This window comes from Cygnus atratus, chromosome Z, assembly GCF_013377495.2.
Source record: "Cygnus atratus isolate AKBS03 ecotype Queensland, Australia chromosome Z, CAtr_DNAZoo_HiC_assembly, whole genome shotgun sequence".
Classification (NCBI taxonomy): domain Eukaryota; kingdom Metazoa; phylum Chordata; class Aves; order Anseriformes; family Anatidae; genus Cygnus; species Cygnus atratus.
Genome location: NC_066396.1, coordinates 27,875,600 through 27,902,472, shown reverse-complemented (window position 1 = coordinate 27,902,472; position 26,873 = coordinate 27,875,600). Strand labels below are relative to the sequence as shown.

At 37.1% G+C, this 26,873-nt stretch overlaps 1 protein-coding gene across 4 annotated transcripts; it reads left to right on the top strand.

Moving 5' to 3' along the window:
- The first annotated feature begins 178 nt into the window (after positions 1–178).
- On the top strand, positions 179–26,873 carry LOC118257652 (COBW domain-containing protein 1-like). 4 transcript variants are annotated; one of them, XM_035565838.2, is made up of 15 exons: positions 179–408; positions 1,237–1,323; positions 2,172–2,268; positions 3,412–3,503; positions 6,527–6,586; positions 7,611–7,648; positions 10,950–10,996; positions 11,711–11,797; positions 12,604–12,648; positions 16,166–16,222; positions 18,338–18,389; positions 23,489–23,557; positions 23,655–23,720; positions 25,517–25,646; positions 26,329–26,873. In XM_035565838.2, the coding sequence occupies exons 1-15, from the start codon at positions 303–305 to the stop codon at positions 26,400–26,402; spliced, it is 1,107 nt and encodes a 368-aa protein (XP_035421731.1). In that variant the 5' UTR covers positions 179–302; the 3' UTR covers positions 26,403–26,873. The 4 variants fall into 4 exon arrangements, with proteins under 4 accessions (XP_035421731.1, XP_035421734.1, XP_035421733.1 ...); XM_035565839.2 differs by lacking the exon at positions 12,604–12,648 and having other exon boundaries at positions 221–408; XM_035565840.2 differs by lacking the exons at positions 18,338–18,389; positions 23,489–23,557; positions 23,655–23,720; positions 25,517–25,646; positions 26,329–26,873 and adding an exon at positions 16,511–16,826 and having other exon boundaries at positions 216–408.

Below are 26,873 nucleotides of genomic sequence, written 5' to 3'. Positions count from 1 at the left end.
ATGTAAGAGGATTCAAAGACAAACACTAATCGTGTGTACCGCCACAGAAATAAACAAGCACACAAACCAGACTAAGACACGTATTTTACCAGCTCGTACTAACACCTGCGTTACTAAAACCTGTGCTATTAACCTTTACACACAGACGCGCATGCGCCCAAGCGGGCGGCGCATTCCCACAGCGGGCCGCGACGGGCGGCGGCGGAGAGGGAGGAGGGGAAGCGGGAGGGGGGTGGCGGCGTGCGCCGCGATCGTTGGGCGGGCTGAGGGAGCGCGGCGCGGCCGCCATTAGCCGCGCTGTGATGGAGGACGAGGAGTGCCCGGCCCTGGTGCCCATCGCCGCCGGCGGCTCGGAGGGGCCCGACCCCGGCAGGAGGATCCCCGTGACGATCATCACGGGCTACCTGGGTGAGGCGCTGCGCTGCGGGCGGTGGGTTCGTCGCCGTGTGGGGTGTCCCCACTTAATGGTGACCCCATGTAACGTCTCAGCAATGTACTAGGTTTGTCGCAGTTGAATACAGGCTGAATTGCGGCTTTGCGAACGAAAGGTTTGCTCTTCCTCTCTTAAACCAACGCAGTGGTTTGGAACACCGCATAAAGCTTTATACAGTAAAGGTCTAGTTAAGTCTAGGACTGCACACCCCATTCCAAAACTCGTCTTAAAACTTGGTACTCCATTGTCCTCCCTCAAAGAAACTTGAGGACGCAAAGGAAAGTTGTTTTACCAGGCTCCCCTAGTTGTGATTTTTGTGGAATGAAACTCCTCAAGAGTGTGGTGTTGCAGGTTGCTTCATGATGCCTCGTCTCATGGCACTTAGTGTACAGTCACTACTGATGACAAAATTGCTGCTTAGAAGAAGCAATGAGAGGTAGAAGAATAAATGCTTATTCTGTTAACAGAGTAAAAATGAATTTTCTAGGAAAAGACTGCCCAGCTCGTAAGGGACTTGTAAATTAGTTGAGCCCTGGCACTTAGTGTAGAGAAGACTCTGTTTTTGGTTTGTTTGTTGTTAAGCTGAGATACAATGAGCTAATAGTTCTTTGAAGTTTCCTTCAAATATATCTTCAGGTTAACTTTTGCAATGTTATAATAGAATGCAGGGTGTGAGACTGAAAATTTTTATTTCAAAACAGATTAGATTCGTCTGATGTATGTGTGCCCACAGTAGTATTTGCTTCTAATTTGAAAATTTAGCCACTTTTAAAACCATATCAGAAATGATGTTTGTGTTCTAGGTGCTGGGAAAACAACTCTTCTAAATTACATACTGACAGAACAACATAGTAAAAAAATCGCAGTGATACTCAATGAGTTTGGAGAAGGTATGTACACCTGTAGAAACATTATTATTATTTATTTCTGCCTGTAAAATATATGTAAAATTTCTAGAAATCAAGAACTTTGAAGTTCTAAATTCATTGCTGAGATTATTGTTATAACTCACCCTTTAAAAAGGCAAAAAGTCTTTTGGTTGGTATTAATAGAAAACTACTATGTGCTAATCAGTTTTGTACATCAGTTCAATTCCTTGAAGTCAAGTAAATGCATATATTATGCTGCTACAAGTGCTGTACCTCCATTTGGCCTACTCATTCTTAAGCAGATGGAAATTAAAATGAACTGTTGGTGGATAAGCTTTTCTTTCCTTTCTCCCTAGCCACTTACAGATCACAAATTATCTTAGACCAAGAAAACAGGGAGATACATGCATGGTCTCTCTGGTCCTACGACCTTTTTGCTTCTGTACCTAGGATTTTTAGCTGTCAGGATGGATTTTATATCTCTACAATGGTCAGTGTTGCTTACAGTTTGCACTGTGGTAGTGTTGTTTTTCTTTAGTGGTGGTGTTTTTTCTATATGCGTGTCACTTCTGGTCATGGAGCCTAAAATAACATAGCCTTTTCCCTTGCTTTTAGCAAAGTTAGTTGCAGTTGTGCTGTCACGTTTATCCTTTGGGTTTTGGTGTTTGTGGAACCAATTTGACTTTGTTTTTTAAATTTCTCAGAAAATGGAAAACACTGATTTATGAACAATATGTTAAAAACAGTCTTAGAAAACAAAATATAATTTAAGAGTAAAATGTATGCCAACCTGAATCTTTCATATCTCCTTTGCAGGCATTCTTTCACAGATTTTTGGATTCAAATTATAGTACTTCCTCTTTTTCCAGGAAGCGCATTGGAGAAATCCCTGGCGATCAGTCAAGGGGGAGAACTCTATGAAGAATGGCTGGAGCTCAGAAATGGCTGCCTGTGCTGTTCAGTAAAGTAAGGAAGGACTGTTACGTGAATTCTTACAGCGGGTTTTTGGGGAATTGAGGAGAGGAGATCGAGGTCTTGATTCATAAAACTGATGGTAGTGTTGATTGTGACCTCTTTTTGTCAGTTAAAACAAGAATTGGAATTTGATAGGTAGAAATGTATTTTAGAAATGCGTTGGTCTAAACACCAATTGGGTATTGTAGGGTAAGGAGCTCTCAGTCTTCTGTTACTATTATATGCTGTTAAACAGGAAGGCTGGAACTAGGACTCAGGTGAACTAATTTCCAGTTTAAATCCTTACTTGGTGTTTCTTACTCTATATTGACTAACACTTGAATATTTTATTCCTCAGAAAGGGTAGAGGGTGAGCTTGGTGACCTAACGAAACGCGGTATTCTGAATTGTAAACTGATGGTTATGTTGAAAAGTAGTAGTGCATTTGGTTTTGTTATGTTTTGTTCCCGTGTTTGTTGGAATGCCAGATTGTGATAAATTTATAAGAAAGGTGATGGTTTGTTTGTCCAGAAAATTTGAAGAACTGGTCTTATGCCGTACAATTGGATTAGTAAGGGGAAAACAAAGATCCTATTGTACTGTGTTGTATGGCGGGATATAAAGAATGCCGCCATTACTACTTTTTTTTTAAATACATTGGTTTCTTATGTAAAATACCATATGTTTTGACTTCATCAGCTGAGATTTCAGTCAGTGACGCATCTTGATTTTGCTATATGTGATAGAGAAAGACAGGAGAACATTGATCAGTCTCCACCCCCCCACCCCCCTTCATTTTAAAATCTCAGTTTCCAAATAAAAAAAAGTTACACATTCACACAGCCCTGCTTTACAGTTATTTCAGTGTTTGAAAATGAATATTCATTTAAATTACCATTGTTACGTCCTTGGGAGTGGGCAAATAGTATTTTCAGACTAAAATAAAACAGAAAACTGCTGTTTATCTGATACTAGAACAGCATCTTGATGACCGAATTTTAAGCGTAGACTGTAAGTCGTGACTCAGACCTTTGCTTTGATGATACTGTCACTGTGTTCTGCATGAGAAGATAGAGAAATGTGTTTATATAAAACATGTTTATGCATGTTTTACTTGTATTCTCTGTTCTCAGGTTTAATTGTTTCTTCTTATAGGGACAATGGTGTGAAGGCTATTGAGAACCTCATGCAAAGGAGAGGAAAATTCGACTATATATTGTTAGAAACAACTGGTTTGGCAGATCCAGGTAGTTCACATTATGTATGTTTTTCTTAACCATTATAATTATCCTGTTTTTATGAAGTGTTTATTTGCTCACCAGTCGGTTCACCATTCAGAATGTATTATGAAGTGGTGAGTCATTAGTCACATGCTTTGGTTGCTGTATAGACTGAAACTGAACTGGTTAAGGGAATTGGTGCACAAACAGGTTGTGGTGTTTTTTGTTGTTGTTTTTAAACTTTTAACCTTTAGATTGACTCTAAAGCTTAACAGAAATCCGGTTAGAATATGTGTCTGTCAAGAAAACAGCTGGTAAGGCTTGGAGAAGAGAAGTGCATTCTAAATCTGGTAGCTTTCAGTAGTCTTTTCTGTCTTGCATTTCTCCTTTCAAAGTATAGATTAGCATCATCTAGTTTAGTGTTACGTTGGTTGTCATAAGCCTTGTATTCTGTGAAGTCATAAAATGTACTGCCAACCAGACTGACACATTGGTTTGGTATGTAGAGGGCAGTAATAGATCTTACAAATTCCTTGTGTGCTGTTTAATGATATTTATTATAAAAAGGTGTTTCAACTGGAGTTCATGTTAGTAATAGCTATCTAAATGGTTGTCTCTGAGCCATACCAATTAAAAATGTGTTGTTGATTGAGAGTGAAGGAAATTCTTACTGGCAATTCAGTTGTTTCCCATTTAATAGATTGACACTTTCCAGCTCAAAGCTAAATAGTTGTCATAGTAAAGTAATTTTTTTTTTCAAAGGAAGGACATTGATTTGGCCTCTGTTACTCACAAATCCTATTTGAGTCAAATTGGAAAACTATTAAGCTTTTTGGAAAAAATCAATAGATACCAGAAAACCATTAGATCTTGTGGCCTTTGCTATAACCTGCATGAGTAAGCCCTGTAAACAATTGACAGGTATTTGGTGTTGATACAGAGTGATGTTTGGAGGACTGCATCTTGTCAGTTCACGTGGACAGCTCTAGGCATTAGAATAAGTTCAGTTATTGTTTTCTTCTTCTTCTTTCTGCTTAGACAGCCTGTCAGTAATGAAGGGTCTGATAATTGAAAAATACAAGTACTGTCACTGCTGTTAGCTCCTTCTGTCCTTCATATTGTGGCACTGATACATGCTAAATTGGTTTGTTTCATGACAACTTGTGATTTTTTTCATAAATATGCAGCACATCCTACAGTTCCTAGAATCTATTTCACAGGGTCTTTTTAGCAGAAAGCAAGGAGTAGCGTGCTCTTAGGCTGTATATATTACACAGGTTCCAGGTCACAAATTTCTAAATCCTTGGTAGAATGTGACCACAGTGGTTCAAATACTTTTTAATTCTTTTTCTTCTAGGCTTATCAGCTTAGTTTTACATTATGTAATTTTTACATTTATATTTCTTTATAATCACAGACTATTTCAGGTTGGAAAGGATGCTGGGAGGTCTTTAGTCCAACTTCCTGCTCAGAGCGGGGTAAGATACAAGATCAGGTTGCAGGGTATTCAGTCAGAGAATAGGAGTGATAGAACAACTCTAGTCAGCCTGTTCTGTGCCTGCCTTTTCATGGTGAAAAAGCGTATTTCTGGTATATGTGGTCTGAACCCCTTGTTCCTGTGATCCTGTGTTGAACTCATACACGTGTATTGACATTTTTTGTGTACATGGGATCCCCATGCTGGAAGTGCTATCCAGGTATGGTCTTAAAAGTGCTGAATTGAGGAAAACGACCTGCCTCAGCCATGCTCCTGTTCCAACAGCTTGGGATGCTGTTGGCCTTCTTTAATCCCATGGCATACTGATCGCACAGCTTCTGCTGACCAGGATCCCGAGGGCCATTTCCATAGACCCACTGCCTAGCCTGTATTGTTGCAAGGGGCTGGCTTTTCTTTAGTGTGTGGCTTGACCTTTCTTGCTGAATTTCATCAGGTTCCTATTGCCCTTTCCTTCCTGACTGCCCCTCTGAAAGGCAGCCCTACCCTTAAGCGTATCGACTGTTCATTTCCCAGTTTGATGTTCTATGTGAGCTTGGTAGGCATGTCCTCTATCTCCTACTCTGGACTGCTGCTAAAGAGGTTAGAAAAGGACAGGTGCCAGGATAGACCCCTGCAATACCCTGCTTATACTGGCTTCCAACTAGGGCGTGACCCATTAACGGCAGCCTTCAGATTTTGATTGTCCAACCAGTTTCGTCTAGTTGTGTTTCTGCTTAGAGTGGTAATGCTGCATTGTGGTTACAAGAATGTCTTAGAATACAGCGTTGAAAACTTTGCTAGAGTTGAGGTAAATGGCATGCGGTGCACTGCCCTGGTCCACAGATAAATTACTCATCAGAAAAGAAGGCCAGGAATGGCCTTGACAGATAGATCAGTCATGATTTACGCTGTTAAACCTCCAGTATAATACCTGTCTGCAATTTGAACTTATGTTAGAGATGTGTTAACCTGATTTATCCTAAAATATTTTAGGCTAGAAGTTTTCCTGTGCAGATCTGAGATAAGGAAAACGTTCTTTTCTGTCTTCAGTTATTCTTGACTTTCTTCATACTGTTGATTTGTGATGTAAGAAGCTGCATAGGACAGTTTAGAAAAGCCAGTGAAGCAAAAAAGATCCCTGGGAGGGAGCTGATTTCTCCCAAACGTCCCAATACCATTTTTCTTCAACTGTTTTATCTCTTTTAAATGCCCCCACCCTTTTTTTTTTTTTATATAAAATGTGTGCACAGTGACCTAGAAACAATGGGTGAAGGGGGTAGCGCAGAAATCTTTAAAAGTGAGGGAGCCATGCAATGGGTACAGTAATGGCACTGAGTTAATACCACTGAGTTACTAAACTAGTTCAGACAACTTACGTGCATCTGTGTGGGGTTTTTAAAGCTTTTCTTAGTCATAGCTGTTGATCTGCACACAAATATGATGTAGCAGCTGATAGATAAAACATGTGGTTGGGTACTTGACCTCTATGACGCTATCTGAATTTGGAAGAGGAGAATTTTAAATACAGTACTATTAATGTTATTTTTGCAGCTAAATTTACTGTACTTCTTAGGAGCTGTGGCCTCCATGTTCTGGGTTGATTCTGAGCTGGGAAGTGACATTTATCTTGACGGTAAGCAGCGCAAGCTTGTTTATCTGTACCTGTGTTTAGTGTAATGTAGTCTTATAATTTAAGGCAAGATTTCAGAAGATGTTTGAAAGACATAATCTTGGTTCTCACATCCCCAGATTTAACAACAGAGATCCATTTTCTTGCTCTGACGCTTGTATACTTGATGAGCTGTTTCAGTTCACTAAACCCAGCAAAAGTTGCGTATGTTTTGCGGGGGGATCAGATAATGAGAGATCTTGATTTTGATACAAGGGGGAAAAATCAAAAACAAAACACCTCATTAGTTAGATGTTATTAAACATTATTTAGGAGTAATATTACAGTTTCTATTCAGTTTCTATTATTTTTATTCAATGTTTCATTTTTCTTTTTTTTTTCTGAACCCTTAAGTTAGTATCTGGACTCATCTGTCTTCTGTTCTGTGTTTTTTTGTCTTTTGTACTCGTTTGCTCTAACATTTGCTTGTTCCATTAAATATCTGAGTTTACTGTAATATAAACTGTCAGTAGTTAAAGAGCGTGTTGAATGTTGTTGTTTTTAGCTAGAAAAAAACTTAGATTTTGGATTAAAAAAAGTCCCCGTAATAATCTGTTTAGGCTGTGAAACAGCCAGCTAGTCAAGGAAGTGTTCAGTTATGTAGGAAACAGCTTCCTAAGTTTCTGCTAGACAATTGCAGATTCCTGGTCACTTAAAATAACTGTATACCTCGGTCAGTCCCCTTAATTTATTTTAACGATCTGTGGAAGTATCTCTCTGCCAATTTGCTTTGGCCTGGAAGGAGAAGGAGAGGCATCCATTTGTTATGAACTTCTCTTACCTGGCTCAGTAGAATTTTTTTTTAAAACAAAAACAAAAAAAAAGTGACAAGTCTAATGTTGAGATGCACTGGAAGCACTGAAAGTATTATGAGCAGTTTTAAGTGTGATGATACCATCATTTTATTAGTTGCACAGGAAGCTAACAAATTGTTGAATTACGCTGAAAACGGCTAACAGTTTTACTCCATTTTGATATTCTCTTTTAGGCATTATATCTGTCGTTGATGCAAAGCATGGATTGCAGGTAAGGTACTGGCTTTGTTACATATTTGAAAAAAATTTGCAACGTTAAAAAAGCTATTGCAATAATGTTCATTTTGACAAATTATTTTTTAACAATTGCTTTCATTCTTACAATGGATGAGGATATATTTCAGTTACTATAAGTAATCATCAGTTATATTTAGTGCTGTATTTTGAATGGGAATAAGAAAGTACCAATACACAAGTAGTTCCCAGGTCCTTACCTGAGAGTGCAGCAGCATGTATACTAAGTGTTGTCAGGTTGCTAGATATTTAGTTCCTTACAGGTTGTATCATTTCACCCAAGTATCTTGGTTGTATTCCAAATATACTTTTGTATTATTGTGAAAGCAGTGGGAGAAATTTGGCTTACAGAGCATCATCGGTCCATGTTGCCTGAAGGTGGAGGGGTAAGAGCAGAACTCTGATACTAGTGTGGTAACAAGTGAGTTAAGGCTGCAAACTGGGGAAAGGTGCTAGCATAATTGCAGCTTTGGGGAGGAGAAGTTGGAGAGCCTGATGATGAGGCATCCTATCAGATGATAAAAAGATGACTTTGTTATGTGGAAGTAGACGAAAAGACTAGGTATTAGAATAATCTATATAAAATGTAGTGGAAAGACAGACCCATAGAACCTACAGGCCTATAGAGTGAGGCTGGGTAAGAGCAGAAATTATGATTAATACAAATAGTTTACCTTTTTCATTACCAGCTGGTTATAAAAATAATTATTTGTAACTTTTTAACTTTTAACAGTGACAACTTTGATTAGATACTGATTTTGTAGGATTCAAAAAGAAAATGGTCATAAGAAAAGATGCGCCTATGATATAAAAATACCATCATGCTCTGCTAGTGTTTTTGGTATCTCTATTTTATATTTCAACAATGGCTGCAAGAAACTGAGAAAACTGAAGAAAAAGGGTTAAAAATAAGGAAGTGATCCCTTCTTTCTAAGGATTTATTTGGTTCATGCTATTTGGTTTCTTGTTTTAGTTGAGCTGATCTAATAGCTGGCTTAACAAATGAGTGCAGACCTATCGTTTTACCAATTTATGTTGCACTAGTATGGTACTCTTGCAGTCCCCTAGCAGCTAGTTTAGTGAATTAAGACGTGTTCTGCATGGTCTTCTGCGGAGGAAATGGTGGAAGAATGAAGGGGAGGGTCTGAGAGCTAGCTTGCCGTCATAAAAAGGATCCAATTTTAAAATAAGATCAACTATTACAACAAGTCACAATGTTTTAGATCATTCCGCTTGTCAGTTGGGTGCCCTTGTATTGGTTTAGATGTGTTTTATTACTTGCAAAAATGTTGTGTTTAACTTTCTCCTTGCGCAATGCTAATTTATTGGCTTGAATCAAATAGACTTGTGTGGTACAGGGCTGTACTTAATTTTTAAGAAAAACAAATTTTTGATGTTTAAACTTGTAAGTAATATGCCAGAAAACAAAACCGAAAATTGAAAAATTCAGCTTTTCTATGTATTATTAACTTTGTGAGCTCAATGAAAACTCTTATATTGTTTTTTTCATTAAGTCTGTACAATACTGACATCTGCGCAGAATGATAGCACTTCAGACTTTGAGTTACATGCCAAGCAAATAACTTTTGCTTTACATTACGGGCTTGCTAACTTCTGCAGTTTCTCTGGTTAGCTTGACCTCAGGAGCTTCTTGTGATTCAAAGAATTCTGAAAGCAATACAAATAGGGACATTGAGGTAATAGGCAGAAATTTAAGGTTGTCATGCTTCAAAGACCCAACACATCATTAAAAAGACGAATAATACCTAGTCAGGTCAGTCAGATTGAAACGGAAGTTGTAATTGGTATTGTGGGCTGCCATCCTAATAGGATTGTCACCCAACAACCTGAAATATTCATTTTTTTTTTTTTAAATCAAGGGCAAACAGTTGGACAAGTTGAAGTGACAATTCTCCACTTTCAGGACTAGACATTTGGGATACTGACACTGTCTTTTTCAGGGTAACAAGTCTGACCATGTTTGATTTGATAGAATCAATACACAGAGGGTTAGAAAGGAAGGGTTGGAGGAGAGGTTTCCTTCCAGTCATCTTGTTATGATCTGTTTAGGTTGTGCGCAATCAGGAAATAGTTTTTGTTTGTTGTGTTTTTTTTGTTTGTTTGCTTTAAAAAAAAAAGCAACCCACTGATAGTATACAATACTAGAATTCTGACAGTTTCACTTAAACAATAGTTTTCTAAATTTTGTTAATTGACACATTTCAAATGAAAATTAATTCCACTTTCACTTGGTATTCCTGTGTCTTTAAGAAATTGATTTTAAAATAATAATCCTGATACATTTAGAGCTGGTGAAGGAATGCACAGGATGATCTTCCCAGGTATGTAAGGCGTCAGAGGTGCACTCTTAAAAAATATTATGTCAGTTTAAAGTTTCAACTCTTCCAGGTGTTTGTGATGCTTCTGAGGCATTACTGCCTTAATGGCAGGGTGTGCAAAAAATGGCTTGTAGCTGAATGTCTTCTGTTAGAGTATGAAGTCTGTTGCTCTAAATTATTAATGAAAATATGGTTTTAAGTTGCTACACTTTGCACTGCTGATTGAAATGTGGGCATTTTTTTCTCTTTCACTAATTCTGTGGGAGACGTTGGGCACACAAGTGTAGGACAAAGCTGCGGGTGGTAAGACATTGAGCTCCTGCAGCATAACCAGATACTGCTTTTTTTGTCAGTGCTGATTAATTATTTTGCCCAGTTACTGCTTGCATAGGCAGTGCACACTGGTGATGGGCAGACTCGCCAAGGAGTAGTTTATTCATACAAACCCAGAAAGAGTTGTGAATTTTTACTATAAATATATAGGTTTTCAAGTTTTTTGGAGTAGTATGCACTCCTGTACTGCAACCCTAGTACATCTTTAACCGTTAGATGACATCACACTTGTTAGGAAAATTACTGTACTTTTAAAATTCAAATATTTTTTTCCATGGTTACTATATGTCATGGTGACTTTAGTTTTCAGATTTATCGTGAATTAACTGAATATAAATACTATAGTATAATTTTCCAACTCTTTGGCATTCTAATAAAAAAAAATAAAATAAAAAATAAAAAAAGTTTTCATTAAAGAAAAGTTAAGCTTCTCTGATGATGAGTATATAAACTTTTAAAAAGTAATTAAAATAACCAAGATGTAGTCTTCGTTATTTCTTGTTGAAAATCATACCTTGGCTGAAATGTTTTTGGCTTACTTTATGTGCAAATGAATTTGACCGTTATTTGAACATCCTTAATCCAATTGTTTTAATTTTTGTCTAGCACTTGACAGAGGAGAAACCAGAAGGCCTTGTCAATGAAGCATCTCGGTATGGATATAAAGACTCATTATTTTTTATTGTTGTCAGCAACTGGAACTGTATGTTGAGTTATGGAAGAGTATGGAAGGTCATTAAATTTTTTTATAAAGCTTTTTGCTTCTTTACTTTCACACCAATCTACATTGATTTAATGAGGTAGAAAACAAAAGTGAGTTCATGTTCCATCCTAACTCTTCTAATACATATTTTAAGAGAGATGGAATTTTACATAAAATACGGGGAAATAACCTGTACTTGGGGGCAAAAAAGAATGACATGTTAGGATCTGTCAGGTAGTCAAAGTAGAATGGGAGATAGAGAAATATTTTGTTTATTAAATGTGGAGCCAAAATGAGTAAATGTAATTGTAGTAATAGCAGTTCTCATAAAGCAGGGACTTCAAATATTACTTTATGAAGAGTACATGCAAGAGAATTAGGTTCATAAATCACCAAACACTTTGGAGTAGATGACTTTTTTTAGCCTTTCTACATCAAGCCTTTGTAGCTTAGTAGTCTCCAATTCTGTCAAAGGAGAGGAGTTACAGGAAGGTGAAGTCAATAGTATTGTAGTTATACTCCATGATGTTCTTGTTTGATTAATGCTTGCCCTTCTTTACTAACAATATAATACTTTTATGTTCATGTGGGAGAGATGTTGCTTCTGCCTTACAGAAATAATTTGTTTGTTCAAGTGTCTTTTATTTTTTTCCTTAATATATAGGCAGGTTGCTTTAGCTGATCTTATAATCATCAATAAAACAGATTTGGTTTCAGGGGAAGAATTGAATAAAGTCAGAACATCTGTCAGGTATGAAACTTTTGGTGTAACTGTAACGCTGTACTGGCTCAAATGTTATTTTTCTATGTAACTACAGTTCTTACTGTTAATACAGAAATTAGATCTCATGATTATTCTGATATGTTGTTTAATCAGCAGTGAAAAAGAGACTGCAAAAGAGACTTTTAAAGACATGTCCATTACATTTATGAGCTTCCACAGTCTTAACAGCTTGCCTACATAGGATCTGATATTATCTGCTAAGGGAAGGCCTTTGTCTTAAGTGTCTACTTCATTTTACTTTGGGGCAGCTGTTACCATTTTTCTGAGTTAACCATTTGTAGGAGGGGGAGAGTCTTTTAGTAGATATGTGTTCGTTAGCAAATACAAAGGGTTACAGAAGATATTCCAAATAATTGTCTTGGGTGTAAAAGAACCAGTGGTTTAAACTGAATGAGTGATCAAAGGCTTGTGCCATCTTTCTCAATAAACTGATAAACAAAATATTTAAATGGAGAAATACCTTGCTACTTTATTAATGGTTCCTCTAAAAACAGTCAAAATGTGTTTCAGTATGTATCAGGAGGAGTCTTGCATAATAAAACGCTATATTCACTAATTTTGTTGTTAGAACTTGTGAAGTTCAATCTTACTTAAGATATAAAAAAGTCACAAAAACAAAGTCTTTTGGGATATCTGTGGGATTGTTCGATTTGTTAATAATGGCATTGGAGTTGTTGTGGTGCTCTTTCTTGTGCTTCTTTACATGGTCAAATTGTTCAATCTGTCTATTACAATTGCTTTTACACTTCTGCTTTTTTTCTGTTTTATTTTAGGTCAGTAAATGGATTTGCTAAAATTCTAGAGACGCAAAGATCAAGGTATTAGATTGGCCAGTATTGCTAGGTACCAAATCCTGTTTCATGGACGTTATTTTAGCAAAACCTGCATTTTGGTCTAAGTTTAATATGAATGTAACTTTTAATTATTAAAACTGCTTTTTAGTAATGCTGTTACTTAGGGAATAATAGCATTTGGAAAGTTTCTGAGAAATGCTAATGCAGACATAATTTACTGGCTTCAGTATATTCCAAAAATGTAGCAGATTTTTAAGGGAGTGTTACAGGCAGGAATTCAGTTTTTCTTGTAACTTGTGACCCAGATCTTATATTCAGAGTAACTTGTGAGGCCCAGTTGTTTCTGAGGTAAAAGTTGATCACAAATTTTACAATATCCACATTTGAGTATCTTATTTTTGAAATTGCTGTTTCCATGACCTCTATGCAGTGACATTTCTTCACCTAATGTATGTATATACTTTAAGTATAGCATAAATGTAGCATCTGGGTAAAGAACTCATTGGGAACAGCCCTACAGAGAAGGATGTGGGGGTTCTGGTGGACGAAAAGCTTGACATGAACCAGCAGTGTGTGCTTGCAGCCCAGAAGGCCAACTGCACCTGGGCTGCATCAAAAGAGGAGTGGCCAGCAGGTGGAGGGAGGGGATTGTGCCCCTCTGCTCTGCCCACTGAGGCCCCACTTGGAGTGCTGCATCCAGGTCTGAGCTCCACAGCACAAGAAGGACATGGATGTGTTAGAATGAGTCCAGAGGAGGGCCACGGAGCTGATCAAATGGCTGGAGCACCTCTCCTGTGACGAAAGGCTGAGAGAGCTGGGGATATTCAGCCTGCAGATGAGAAGGCTCCAGGGACACCTCCCTGCAGCTTTTCAGTACTTAAAATGGGCTTACAAAAAAGATGGAGAGCAACTTTTCGCTCAGGCAGACAGCGACAGGACAAGTGGGAATGGCTTTAAACTAAAAGAGGGGAGATTTAGATTAGATGTTAGGAGGAAATTCTTCACTCAGAGGGTGGTGAGGCACTGGCACAGGTTGCCCAGAGAAGCTGTGGATGCCCCATCCCTGGAGGTGTTCAAGACCAGGCTGGATGGGGCTTTGAGCAACCTGCTCTGGTGGGAGGTGTCCCTGCCCATGGCAGGGAGGGTTAGAACTGGGTGATCTTTAAGGTCCCTTCCGTCATTCTATATTAAAAGATTGAAAGATATTAGCATCTTCCTTAAGGTTAAGAGCAAGTGTAAAATTGCTGTGAAGAGATGGAGCTGCAGAGATGCAGTTGTAGCATTTCCCTTTTCTCCTGTTAAGTAAGCATTTCAGAACATTATATAAATTTTTAAAATTCTGGATTTCATCTTAGGAGGAATGGGAAATTTTATGCGTGGCAAAGAGTGGAGAAATAAATTGGGGCTTAGGAAAGAAGTCTTTATGAAAAAAGATTTATAATAGATTGTTCAAGCTGAAATCAAAGAAGGGACAACATGAGAGTTTTAGTGAAAATAGTGATATTGAGAAAGCGGATCAAGAGTTCCATGTTCTTTTGCTGCAAGGCAGAGAGCAGAAATCATCAACAGAATTCTTTGTGTTTGGGGGTGGGAAGAAAGCTCTTACACGATTTCTGCAGGATATAACTTTATTAATGTGTATCGGTCTAACTGCCTGAAGGAGATGATTACAACTTTGGGGCCGATTTTTGTAATGTGCCAAAAAAAAGAAATCTATAGTGGCTGACAATTTTGAAGAGCATACTAAATTTACTGCTTTGAGGCTTGAATTAGTATCTGTCCATGGAGGGTTAGGGAAATCCTGTGTGTGAGGTGTAATGTTCACATCTGTACTTTCTGTGAGTGTTTGATGCCAACCAATGTTAGAGAGATTAGATTAAGTGGACCTCAGGTACAATCCTCAGTGATAACTGTTATTTTACCAATAAATATTCTTTAGTGAGTGATACATTTCAGAAGTGAAATAGGCACCAAAATAATTTATTATCATGTTATTGGAAAACATTTTTCTTTAATTACGGTTTTTGTCCCTCAAAATCCAACATGTAAAAACAATTTATTGTGTTTCTATAAACCAAATACGAGTTTTCAGAAGACTGCTGAGAACAAACAGTTTGCAGTGAAACTAGTCTTGGACTTTATAGAGGGTTTGTTATGCATTTTACATTATAAACCTTTCATCTTAGATACGGCTTTGTAAAGCTACTGTTGGATATAAAAGTTTCATAATAATACTGGCTACACTCTAGAAGTCCCTTTTTAATGTCTTGTCTGTAAATGTATTCCTTGTCCTCAGCCACGTTAAATATGTTTATAAAGCTGTCAGTTGCTATTAGCAGTGAAAGCTTTGTTACAAATCAAATGAGTATATTTCTTTTATAAAACAAAATATTTTTATGCAGGTGTTCAGGTAGCTATTCTTAAAAGTAAATATGATCAGTGCTGCCTATTTCAAATTATGTTTTTTCATCATTCTTAGCTTCAGATATTAGAGCTGAAATTCGTCATAGTAACATTTGCATCATAGCATATTTCTAGTGATTATTTGAGCAGATGCAGCTTGGTTGTTCTGTTGAATGAAGTTTTGGTGTTCCACCTTGTTCCACCAGTATTTGAAAAATAAAATTAAACTATGGCCATTTCCGAAAAGAAGTCTTAGCATCCTGTGTTCTCAAACACGGTCTCTAGATAGAGTAGCTTTTAAATAACTTTGTTTCTAGGTGTATGGCTTTTATGTTCTCCTGAAATCCACTCTCTGAAAATGACAGCCTGTAAGTACTCATGGTTTTCTAGTTCGGAGAATTCAGTGGCCAAGCAATGTGGATTTTTCTCAGCCCACTCATGTCCAGGGCTGCAAATGCCAATGTCGCTGCTTCGGTCTCACAGTGGTAGATGCCAGAGACACTTGCACTGAAATGTCTAAAAAATAGATATAGACTGTTATTTTTAATAAAGCTTCAGGAATCCAGCACAGAAGGGGCCAGTCAGTGGTTTGATGAAGGGGAATGTACTTAGCTCAAGTTGTAAACTTAAAAACTTCAGCTCTCTTGGCTGTGTGTCAGTATAACTGCATGTATTTCAGCAGTATTTTGTGTATCTGCCAGTTTTTTTAGTGCACACGCGTGTTGTAGAATTATATTAGTAAATATTAAGGATGCAGAATAATTGCAGGAAGAACTTCAAGATTCCTTTTCTTGTATGGGAACTTTATATTATTCAGGCATCCATCATGAGGGATTTTATATTTCTGGAAATACTTTCTTGACCTTTATTTTTTTAAACTATGTTGTTCAAAGTTCTGTTTTTGTGCTTATGTGTGACTGTGTAACTAAAAGCTGCTTTTTGCTGTAGTAGAGAACGCCAGCCACCAAAGTCCAAAATTAAGGCTAGCTACTTGTGTTTGGTGGCATTAGAATAATAGACCGGAAAAAAACACACAGAAACATAAATAGCTATTTCAAAGATGATTCATTGAACTATGCAAAATCTTTAAATGCAGTAAAAATACAAAGCTTTCTTTTTTTTTTCTTCCCTTGTGTAGAGTTGATCTCTCCAATGTGTTGGACCTGCATGCTTTTGACAGTCTGTCTGGAATAAGGTATGGCAAGAATTTCACTGTCTTTTATTGGAAATAATGTTCATTGTATAAATACAGGCATGAAATAGACATATGCTGGCAAAGTCTACATCAGAGTTGCTGGTACAAATTCTAGTTAAGTCAGTTGTTTAACATTCTCACTTTATAAATAATAGTTTTTTTTTCTACTAGACATGCATGCAACAAAAGTTTTTTTTTTAAGGTTTTAAGTTTTGCTTTAATACTACTAATAATAAATCAGATTTTGATTTTTTTTTCTGACTTGTAAGTTTCTTTTAAAACTTACAGGATTTTGAAAAATTTTCTCACTTCACATCACGAAGAACTGGAGACCTTCGTAGTTTTCACAGAAAACCAAGAGGGACTGAAGGTCCATAGCATTCTAAGCCACTGCAAATACTATATAATATGTTCCTGGTTCCCTGAAGTCCCCAGGTTCTTTAATGTTGAAGAGAGGACCAATTTTAAATTAGAAGACACGCTGTGCAGTAGGAGTGAGCTGTTCACTGGAGTTGAATAGAAGCTGGCATGTAGTATTTCACTTAGTGTTGTAGTACTGATTTCATTCTGACAGGCAATAGTTTTGTACTTTTTTTTTTTTTTTCCTAAAGTACTTTCAATAACTAATGTCCACTACATGGACAGATTCTAGTTAGTTTTCCCTGCTTGCACTAATGATGCAAGCTCCTACTTTTGCTCATACACAAAGGAGTATCAACATTGTTCTTATTTGAAGTATAAATAGTTAAAATAAGTATACTGTTAATTCTTACTATAATCTGTGTTTATATTTTAAACAAACAAACAAGGAATTGTAATATTCAGGCATGTTTCAGATTGGTGAATGCCTTGAGTGATAATTTAATACTTAAAATTTATTTTTTAAAAATATTCTGTATCGCTGACAGTAATAAAGACATCCCCCTGATACCAGAAGTTTTTTTTTCTTTTATAAAAATACAAAAGTATAAAATGTGATGGTGTGCTAGTGAGCATAATTTTAAATTGGTATTTTGATTGTTTATTCATGAGTTTTATTTTCTGAAGAACCAAAAAAGGAAGGAGAAAAGCATTACATTGAACCCTATAACTATTAAGACACCCTGATGATTAACTTGGCTAAACAGCGTATTTGCACGTGAACTTCTTGAACCTTTTTAAGCTCATTCTTACCAGTTTGTAAATTTCACATATTTCCTCTGTCCACTTTCATCAGATTTCCAAAAATCTTCGTCATCTTGCTGTGACTGAAGTCACAGCGCCAATATTGTGATCCTTTTTTCATGTAAAATAGTTTCTTTCTGAGGTTGTGTTTTCTTGTATTTGAACCTCAGCACACCTGTGCAGTGTGTGACTCGCATGATGTTGAATCCACAGTTATAATGAATTTATTTTTGAGCGAGTACTGTCTAGTGTTGCAACTGTTCTTGTCAGAAAAATGTTTATAAGCTTCAATGTGTTTAATGTGATTTGCTGTTTCACAACAGTATTTTTAATTCAAACTATTACCTATTTCATTGTCTTCTCAATGGAAATTACATAGTGACACGATTGTTAAAAATGAATTAGAGGGCCATACTGTTAGCCTGTTTGTAAAAACGGATCTCCAAATCTTTTAAGTCAGTCTGACAGTTGAGTTAGTATGTTGTGATTAGAGACACTTTGTTAGCTCTTTAGCTGATGCACAGCTTTAATCCTACAACTTCAAACAAGAATATGTTGACCAGATAGGCTGGGACATCAATCACTCCTTCCTCTATCACACACTTTTAAAATTTTTTCTAATGTAGAAAAAAAAATCTGTTATTGTTTTGTACATTATAAAAATAAGATTATATGATTGTCAGTAATGTGTTGAGTGGAAATCTAACAGGTAAACTATGACAAACTTTCTAACACAAACCATTCTAACACAAACCATTAACAAGATCAAACCATGTAATTAAATGTAACTATTTTGAGGTTAATACGGAACTAACAGTTTAAGGTTATTCTGAGTGTGATATTTGGTATTTTAGTTTTGCTATGCAATACTGAAGAGTTTATACAAACGTCAAAATAATGACATTACATCCATGCTATTCAAATGCGACATTTAATTTTACTTATTTTCAGTTTGCAGAAAAAACTTGAGCATGTGAAGACAACACAAGCGCATTTAGATAAGGTAACTACCAAAGACACTGCTTCAGTCTGTTTGTAAGAGAATTGTTCAGGATAATTGCAACCATTGCATGCTCATCATCTTTCTCAGAAAGTTTCAGTTAGGTAGTAGAATGCCTTAATACCTCTGGAAGATTACGTTGAATGTCTACTGCAGTGTACTTTGTAGATGCGCTCTAAATGTATATAGTAAATTACACTACCAAAAATAGCTTAGAGTTACACTGTTGCAGGCAGTCACATCATTTATTCATGTATATTGGAGACTGTTATTGAAACAGACAAACAACACTACTCTTCAATATTTGCAGAACTGAGTCATGAATTTATAGCTGATCTCTATCCTGTAGGTTTTGTGTCCAAATAGTCTATGTACGTACTTTGCATTTTTTGAAGCTTTATTAAAACTTAACTAGGAGGTTAAGGAGGTGTATATTCCTGTTCTGAGTGCTACCCATTGCTTTCACAAGGAATAGCAACAGTTTGACTTGTAACAGCCAAGTAGATTTTACCCTAAACTAGTTGTAAATTTTACAAGTATGTGTACGGTAGAAATTAGGAACAGTTATGTTGATACTATTTTTAGTTTGTCGAACTCTAAAATATTCTGTTTTTCCAGATCTGCAACCCAATGTGTATTTATGTCAATGCAGAAATCTTCTATCCCTGTGTGTAATAAAATGACGCTTGCATAATGCAGCTGTAAAACGCATTTCTGCCTTCATGGCTTTTGTTTATATACAGAGCAAATAAAGTATTCTTTGTGGTTTGCAAATCGAATTTCTAACACAAGCTCAAGGAAAAAGGATCTGGTCTGTCATCCCTACAGAATACAAACAGTTTTGGGCTAAATGCTGCTTTCAAGCATCTGTCTTATCCTTGATATACAGGTTTTACTAGTAAAGCTCCCTTTTCATTTTCTTTTTTTGGTTTCGATTTGGTTTTCCAACTGCTGTAATCAGTCTTTTTTGTTTTGTTTTGTTTTGCTTAGAACCTTGCCAAAAGCAAAACACTTTTTTTAAAAAAAGGGAGCTATTGAGTTTATTTCCAGGCAACAAAAGCCTACTGATTTAGTACTGGGAAAAAACAAACAAACAAAAACAGCAACAACAAAAAACTTCAAAACAGTTACACAAATGCTTAAGTGAATACCGCTTTCTCTGCCCTTCTTTCCCTCAGCTTGCCCTATTTTTTTTTCAGTGGGTTACACTTAGTCAAGCCAAGTTCATCCAGCAAGGCAATGACTGGCATAAGAGGTTGGGGATATTTGTTCAATGACTTTTCTGTGGTGCTGCTGCCCTCTGGTTCACCCAAGTGCCGCAGTCCCTGTGGAGTTCTCCCGTGCTGTGGATAAAGCACAGGCTGCAGTCCCTCAGGGGTATGTGTAACCCCTTTGGCATGCTGTGCCTCCTCCAAAGAATCTGCTGTCCCACATGACTGGAGTTGTCTCTCTCTGTTTTAACAGGGTGCCATATACTTCTCTGAATGGCTGAAGATTTAGTGGGATTATTTTTTTTTTAATTTTTCACTGTTGTACAGTTTCAAAGCTGACTGGATCAGGTCCTGAGAGACACCAGGCAGCTGATGGCCTCCTCCCACATACCTCACCAGTGCAGCCTCCTGCTACACAAATCTTGTAAGCTTACATGTATTAGAAACGCTTGTTTAAGAGCTCTGTGAACATACATGGATTATATGCTCCACCCCTTATATCATCAGAAACTGAGTTTATACCTACATCGTATTTCACCTGTTGCCTCTAAGAATCAGAGCATAGGTATAAAAATGTAGCAGTCTGAATATACACTTGAAAAATTCCATTGCATACTCCTTCAACTGGATTGTGGGGGTTAGCAGTGTAACAGTTTGCATATTTCCTTTGTAGACTTTACCCTTTTCCCCTTTGCTGTACGTTACAGAGATTAGTAGTGCTTACTGCAAGGTTTAGGCCCTATTTCTGTAAAACACCAAACCAAGACACTCAACTGTTTAGTTTATTCACTATCCCTTAGTATATGAGCAAATACTCAAACAAAACCGTTAAAAGGTACAAAGAGTAACATCGCTACTGGATATCCAATATATCTGAGTCTAGCAGCTGTAGTTCATTCAGGACCCAAACTGTGTGGTGAACAATGTTCATTTGATACAGCATGGGCATTTCCCCAGTTGAGGAGTAAAATGATATATCCGATGACTTAAATTTCCCAGAGTTTGCTCCGCATCCTGTAACCATTCTAGCTGAGCTCAGATCTTTCTCCTCAGCTTGCAATTACTTAACTGAAATATATAGATCTTTGAAGGACTTTCTGCCACCTCTAAGTCACAGTTTGTAGGGTGGGAGCAGGGAGGTTTTTCATCCCCTGCTGTCACTTTCGCTACTGCAGTTTCGTCATGCTTTGCTGTGAGGCTGATCTCACACCTGCATGCTACCCGTAGTATGGTGCTGTAGGTCACTCAAGTGCCTATAGGATGTCCCACTATTTTATCAGGTGGTAGGTAACACTAGAGGGTCAAGAGTGACAGCGTCCAGATGTCAGAGCTTTGGGGCCATGGCTTCAGTGATAACACCTTTTCAGGGTCCTTTATCCCTCTCCTGTAAAGTCAAGTGGTAGTCCAAGCAACTGCGGACAAATTGCCACTTCTGTCCAGTCCCTTGACAGAGGTCATGTTTGTGTGTTTGGAAGGATTGAGCTCAACATACCCTTCCCATCAGTTAGAGAATCACACAATGGTTTGGGTTGGAAGGGGCCTTAAAGATGACCTAGTTCCAAATCCCCTGCCGTAAGCAGGGACACCTCCCACCAGACCAGGTTGCCCAAAGCCCTATCCAGCCTGGGCATCCAGCTTTGAATGTCTTCAGGGGTGGGGCATCCACAGCTTCTCTGGGCAACCTGTTCCCCAACTATCACTGGGGACTTTTACTTGATATTGTGTTAGTCAGTAAAAAGTTACTGATACCTTGTTTGGAGCAAAAGAAATACATGGATGATTAAACACCTATCCTCTCTGTTTACAAGTGTGAAATTTTCTTACCTTCCTAGTAGCTTTTTTAGTCCATCAACATTTCTCCATGGAGGAATGGAGATACGGCACTGTAGCTTTCTGCTGTTTTTTGCATAATGTTTTTTTTCACTGCTCAGTTCCTTGGTATGCCTGCTCCATGGGTCACCCATGACCCCAGTCTATGTACAGGTACCCTGCTCTATGGATCAGTGATGGGCCAGCAACATCTTCAAGGTATCCCCAGTCTGGTGCACTTCACCCACTTACAAGAGCTCTCTAAGGGGCTGGAAAAAAAAAACACTTATTTTTATGCAGTAGACTAGAAAAGTGTGCTGTCTTTTTAGAAAGTTCACAGAATCACAGAATCGTCTAGGTTGGAAGAGACCTCCAAGATCACCCAGTCCAACCTCTGACCTAACACTAACAAGTCCTCCACTAAACCGTATCACTAAGCTCAACATCTAAACGTCTTTTAAAGACCTCCAGGGATGGTGACTCAACCACTTCCCTGGGCAGCCCATTCCAATGCCTAACAACACTTTTGGTGAAGAAGTTTTTCTTAATGCCCAACCTAAACCTCACCTGGTGCAACTTGAGCCCATTCCCCCTTGTCCTGTCACCAGGCACGTGGGAGAAAGCTGTTATGATTGAATTTAATTTTCAAGTTAAAATGCAATACTTATGATACCTGTAGTTTTCCTTTTGAACTGCAAGTCTTGGCTGTGAAATTGATAGTCTCAGAAACATGAAAGATGGTTATAGTTTTCTCTTGGAACTAAAGATTAAATATAGAAACAGTTTCTTGCTTAACTAAAATTGTGATCTGAATCTTAAATTCATAGGTTTTTGTTTAATAAAAACTTATGTTCGTCTTAACAGGGTTCAGTTATTGTAATAATAGTCTGAAGTAAAGTAGAAGCCTTCCTGAAAGTTGCAATTTTCATAGTATACTTGTGTCATTATGGAGATTTCTTGCTGGTTTTGTAGTGTGGAGCCATTCAACCAGCAGGAAACGGAATTCATTGTTATTATCCCTGTTTAGTTCAACAAGCACAGTTTTAAGATAGCTGGTGAGACAAATGAGGCATAAATGAGAGCAGAACACTTCTCTCACAGTAGGCTGCAAGTCCCTGTTGGATGATAAAGTGTGTTTATTGACTTCATGTGGAAGGTCAACGGAAAAAATACTGCAATGTGCACAAAGAAGTGCACTGCTATCTCTTGTTTTGAAATTGCTTGAAGCGTGTTAGTGCTTGGATGTTTTTGGTGAGATTTCTTGGGCATTGGATAAACACGTAGATTTGCTGCTTATTGCTTTTATTTATTTTTGTGAAATTGAATTAGCGATCTTCTGAAAGTACTAATCTGAGAGATTTTTAGGTTGTACAGAAAACATTCTCTGTGTGCTTGTATGCCATTGAGAGGTTGTACTTGCAAAAATACATTAAGAAGACATATGATTTCCTTTATTTTTGAACAAAATATAGATCCCAAACTGCATTCGTACTGTCATCTTCTGTTACAATAGCTGCATCTGAGTGGTAGCTGGTGGTTGTTTTGGAATGAAACTTCAGACATCTTTATTTCCGGAATCTATTCCTACATCATTTATTTGTAAAAAGCTTTTTTATGAAAGGAAAGTACTCATAGATTAAAAGTACGTTGATGATTTTTCATTTGATAGAACTGTGATGAGAAGCAGAAATGACAAAGATTAGTAGGCCAAGAAAATAGCATTTTTAAACTTAGTTATATGATTGAGCTTACTGGCCTTTAAGCATTGGAATTGTTAGGCTTTCTTTGAGAACTAACATCACCTGCACCAAAGAGTTTTGCCATAGAATATGATGGTATTAGCCTGTCCAGAGTATTGGTTATGCCCCCTAAGTGCACACCCAAACAGAACCAAAAAATCCAGCATGTTAGGGCAAAAGAGAAATGGAGACTTTATTTTATTTTGTTGTAATTTGGGATGGAGTTGTAGATAGTTACTTTCTTTTCTATAACGCCAAGTTATAAAGAATGCTAACTTTTAAAATTAATGTATTGAAATGTTTATGCCATTCAGTAATAATAACTTGGTCTTTTCATTTGCAGGGTATAATGACAGTAACATTTGAAGTTCTAGGAGATATAAAAGAAGAAAACCTGAATCTCTTTATACAGGTAAATAATACATCACTGGCAACTGAGGTCATTGTGGCTTTGTATAGAAAGTCATCCCACGCTATTCTGTTTATGAAAACATTTTTCCTCTTTATAGAATCTTCTGTGGGAGAAGAATGTGAAAGATAAGACTGGACATGCCATGGATGTTATAAGACTGAAGGTTAGTCTGAAATGACCAACTTATTTGTTTTGTCCTTTCCCTTTTTTACATTTAAAATGTACTGTCAGTTACAGAGCTATCAAAAGCACTGCTGGAGCAGAGCAGACAAAAGGGAGAATAGCAATTTGTCATTGTTCCATGTAGAGACAGCTTGTTCTTTGCTGGCCAGTGGAGCAACTCAAAAGGAGATAGCTGACAGAGAAGCAAACATTGATCCTACTTGTTGTGAACTCAGGGGGAAGACTTGCAGTCCCAAACATCCCCAACACAAAATGTGGCAGGATTAATGAGCAGGACATAACAAAGTCAGTCCTTCATTTTTCACCTGCTTTGCTCTGAAAGGTTTCATCCATCTCACATGTCTCCTTATCTACGGTTGTAACTATAGGTTGCTATGTGTAGTTAAAGTTATTGACATAATATGCAGAAGTTGAATTCAGCATAACAAAGCAACACAATAATAGTTGTGGTCTACACTTAAAAACTTTTTCTAATATGTCAAACCACAGTTTTAAAGATGAGACCCATACATACGTGTATTCGTCTTCATGAACACTTCATGTGTGATTCTGTTGCATGGTTTTGAGGTGAACGTAGGTGACATTTTAGGATATATTTTCATTTTCCTTACACCAAACGACTATCATTAAAAACTAAAACCCAAGTCTGTCAGTTAGTAAGGTTTGAGAAATACAAGAAAATATGCTCTGGTTTGTTTTCTGAGAATACTTGTGTGTTATGGATAGCAACATAATTATTTTTACTTCATTGGAAGAAAGGTTGTATTCTTTGATCTTTCAGCATCAAAACTGAAGATTCTTGTCTTCCCCCTCCTAAAAAATAGAAGAAACTAGCCACTGATGCATTTTAAGCTGTCTGAAAACAGTAGTGCTGTGCACAAGTATGCTTTTGTTGTACTGAGCATTGGAATGAAAGTAATTCTTGAGGAGATCTGAGGCAAATAACATACTGTGTGCTGAGTCTCAGTCATGGACAAACACACCAAAGCAAACGAACCCCAGTTAATTATAGAATGGGTTCCAAAGTTTATTGCTTTTATATTTTGCCTGCAGTGATAATCCTTTTGGCAGTGATAGTCGTAGAATTCCAACTAGTTTGTCAAATGCAGATCTTTTTTTCATGAAATATTCTTAACTCAATATTTTTTTTTACTTCCTTAGGGAAGTGTAGAAGTGTTTGACAGAATGCGTGCCACTAGAATCTTTTACAAAGTTTTACACAAAGTGATGAAAACTCTTTAATGCAACTTCTAGAATGTGGGTTAATGAGCTCAGTCTGACAGGAATCCATTCTAATTCCACTGCTAAATCCATTTTACCTCACAAATGTTAGCTCTTTCTCCAGTATCCAGAGGTTCTTTTTCAGAATAGCGTTAATGCTGAGCATGAGAGCTTAATCAGAATTATCTCAACATTTTTGCTCATTTTACATCATCTTTGGCTTGCAATCAGTCTTTTGTAGGAACATACTTCATGCATACATTTAAAGTGGCATGGTAGCAGATGATGTTTTATTTTACTGAAACATAGTAGGTAACTGTCCAAATGAAGGTAGAGTATGTCAGAGCGTAATTGTTAGTCTTCAACAAACTGAAAAGATATGAAAATGGATGTTACAAGAGGTGACCATACTGCATTGTCATTTGGATTAACTGGTGCATAGTTTACAGAAATACTTTTCCCTGTTTGCCTACTTTCAAAGTTGTTTTTCCCTCCCTTAAGTGTTTCCTCTTTAAAGGTTTGTTTATATACCCTAACAGTTATTTTTCTGATAAGGGACTGGTATCTATTCAAGGCAAATCTCATCAAGTGATAGTCCAAGGTGTCCACGAGCTCTATGATCTGGAGGAGACTGCAGTAGAATGGAAGGAAGATGAAAAGAGAACAAATAGACTGGTTTTAATAGGTAAAAATACATTATGCATCTCTTTGTGTAAGTTTAAGGAGCTAGTTTTTTTCGCAGGCGGTCCAGGGACCTGTCCAGTAAAAAGCAACCAGCCTAAACTAGCCAGAGTAACAGCAGTGAGAGGATGTTCAGTATAACCTTCACTCCAAGGTTTATACCTGAAGACCTCCTGGGTTTTTTATTGCAGCTGGGGAGAATCTGTGCTATCCTTTTTAGTGAAATAAAATAACATAATAAGTATTAATAAATTATATAGGCATATTTAAGATTATTTTGAAAATACTTAAATGTAAACATGTTGTTGGGAATAGTTTGATTATTTGAGCACATTCAGTAGTGGTGAGGAAGGTGATTATAGTCATCAAAGTGTACAAAATATGATATGTTTCTGAAAAGCTTTTAACACTGGGATTGCATGTTTCTTATTTCCGGCATGATACTGTGCTTTGCAAAGTGTTTTTATGACTAAAAAACCTCCTAATTTTCCTCTTTTCCATGTACAGCTTGAAATGTGTTGTTGCATGTAAAATGTAAAGTTAAACTTGTTACCAGCAGCTTAATTTTAACAAAGTTCTATTTTCACTCATTAATATAATAAATATTTTCTTTGTTGAGAAGACTTGTAGGTTCATGCATGGCTTTTTGTGAAATACAAATAGCTAACCTTTTTTTCTCTTTACAGGTAGGCACTTGGATAAGGAGATCATCAAAGAAGTATTCATAGCCACTGCGACAGAGAAACATGGAAATAGTTGACATCAGACTACAAAAACAAGTTGAAAAGTCTCTGCTTAACCTTGCGAGCCTTTTATAATAAAAAAGACAGAATGACATGCAGTGTAGTTGTTTCGTTTTCATTTTGCAGTTTACAGAACAGTTAAACTCTGAAGTTCTCCTGAGAAATCCAGCTCACCTACTGCTTAAAGATTAGCTGTTATGGTCTAGAATCAAACACAAAGAATTCTAGCATTTTGGATTTGGCTTAAGTTACATCACTAACATCATTTAGATTGCAGAAATACAGATATGCAAAAGCCTTTATTATGCCGTATGTGAAAAGAAGCCATAAATTCCAATAGGCATGCAGTAAACTTGTTTCAAACCTAGTCCTTTCTCCCGCTAATTCTCTTTTAGTACTGGAAATTAAGTAGTATTGATTTTTACCAGCCATGTAATTACAGTAAAAAGTATTTAATGTTTACTATTAAACTCTCTTGTATAACTTTC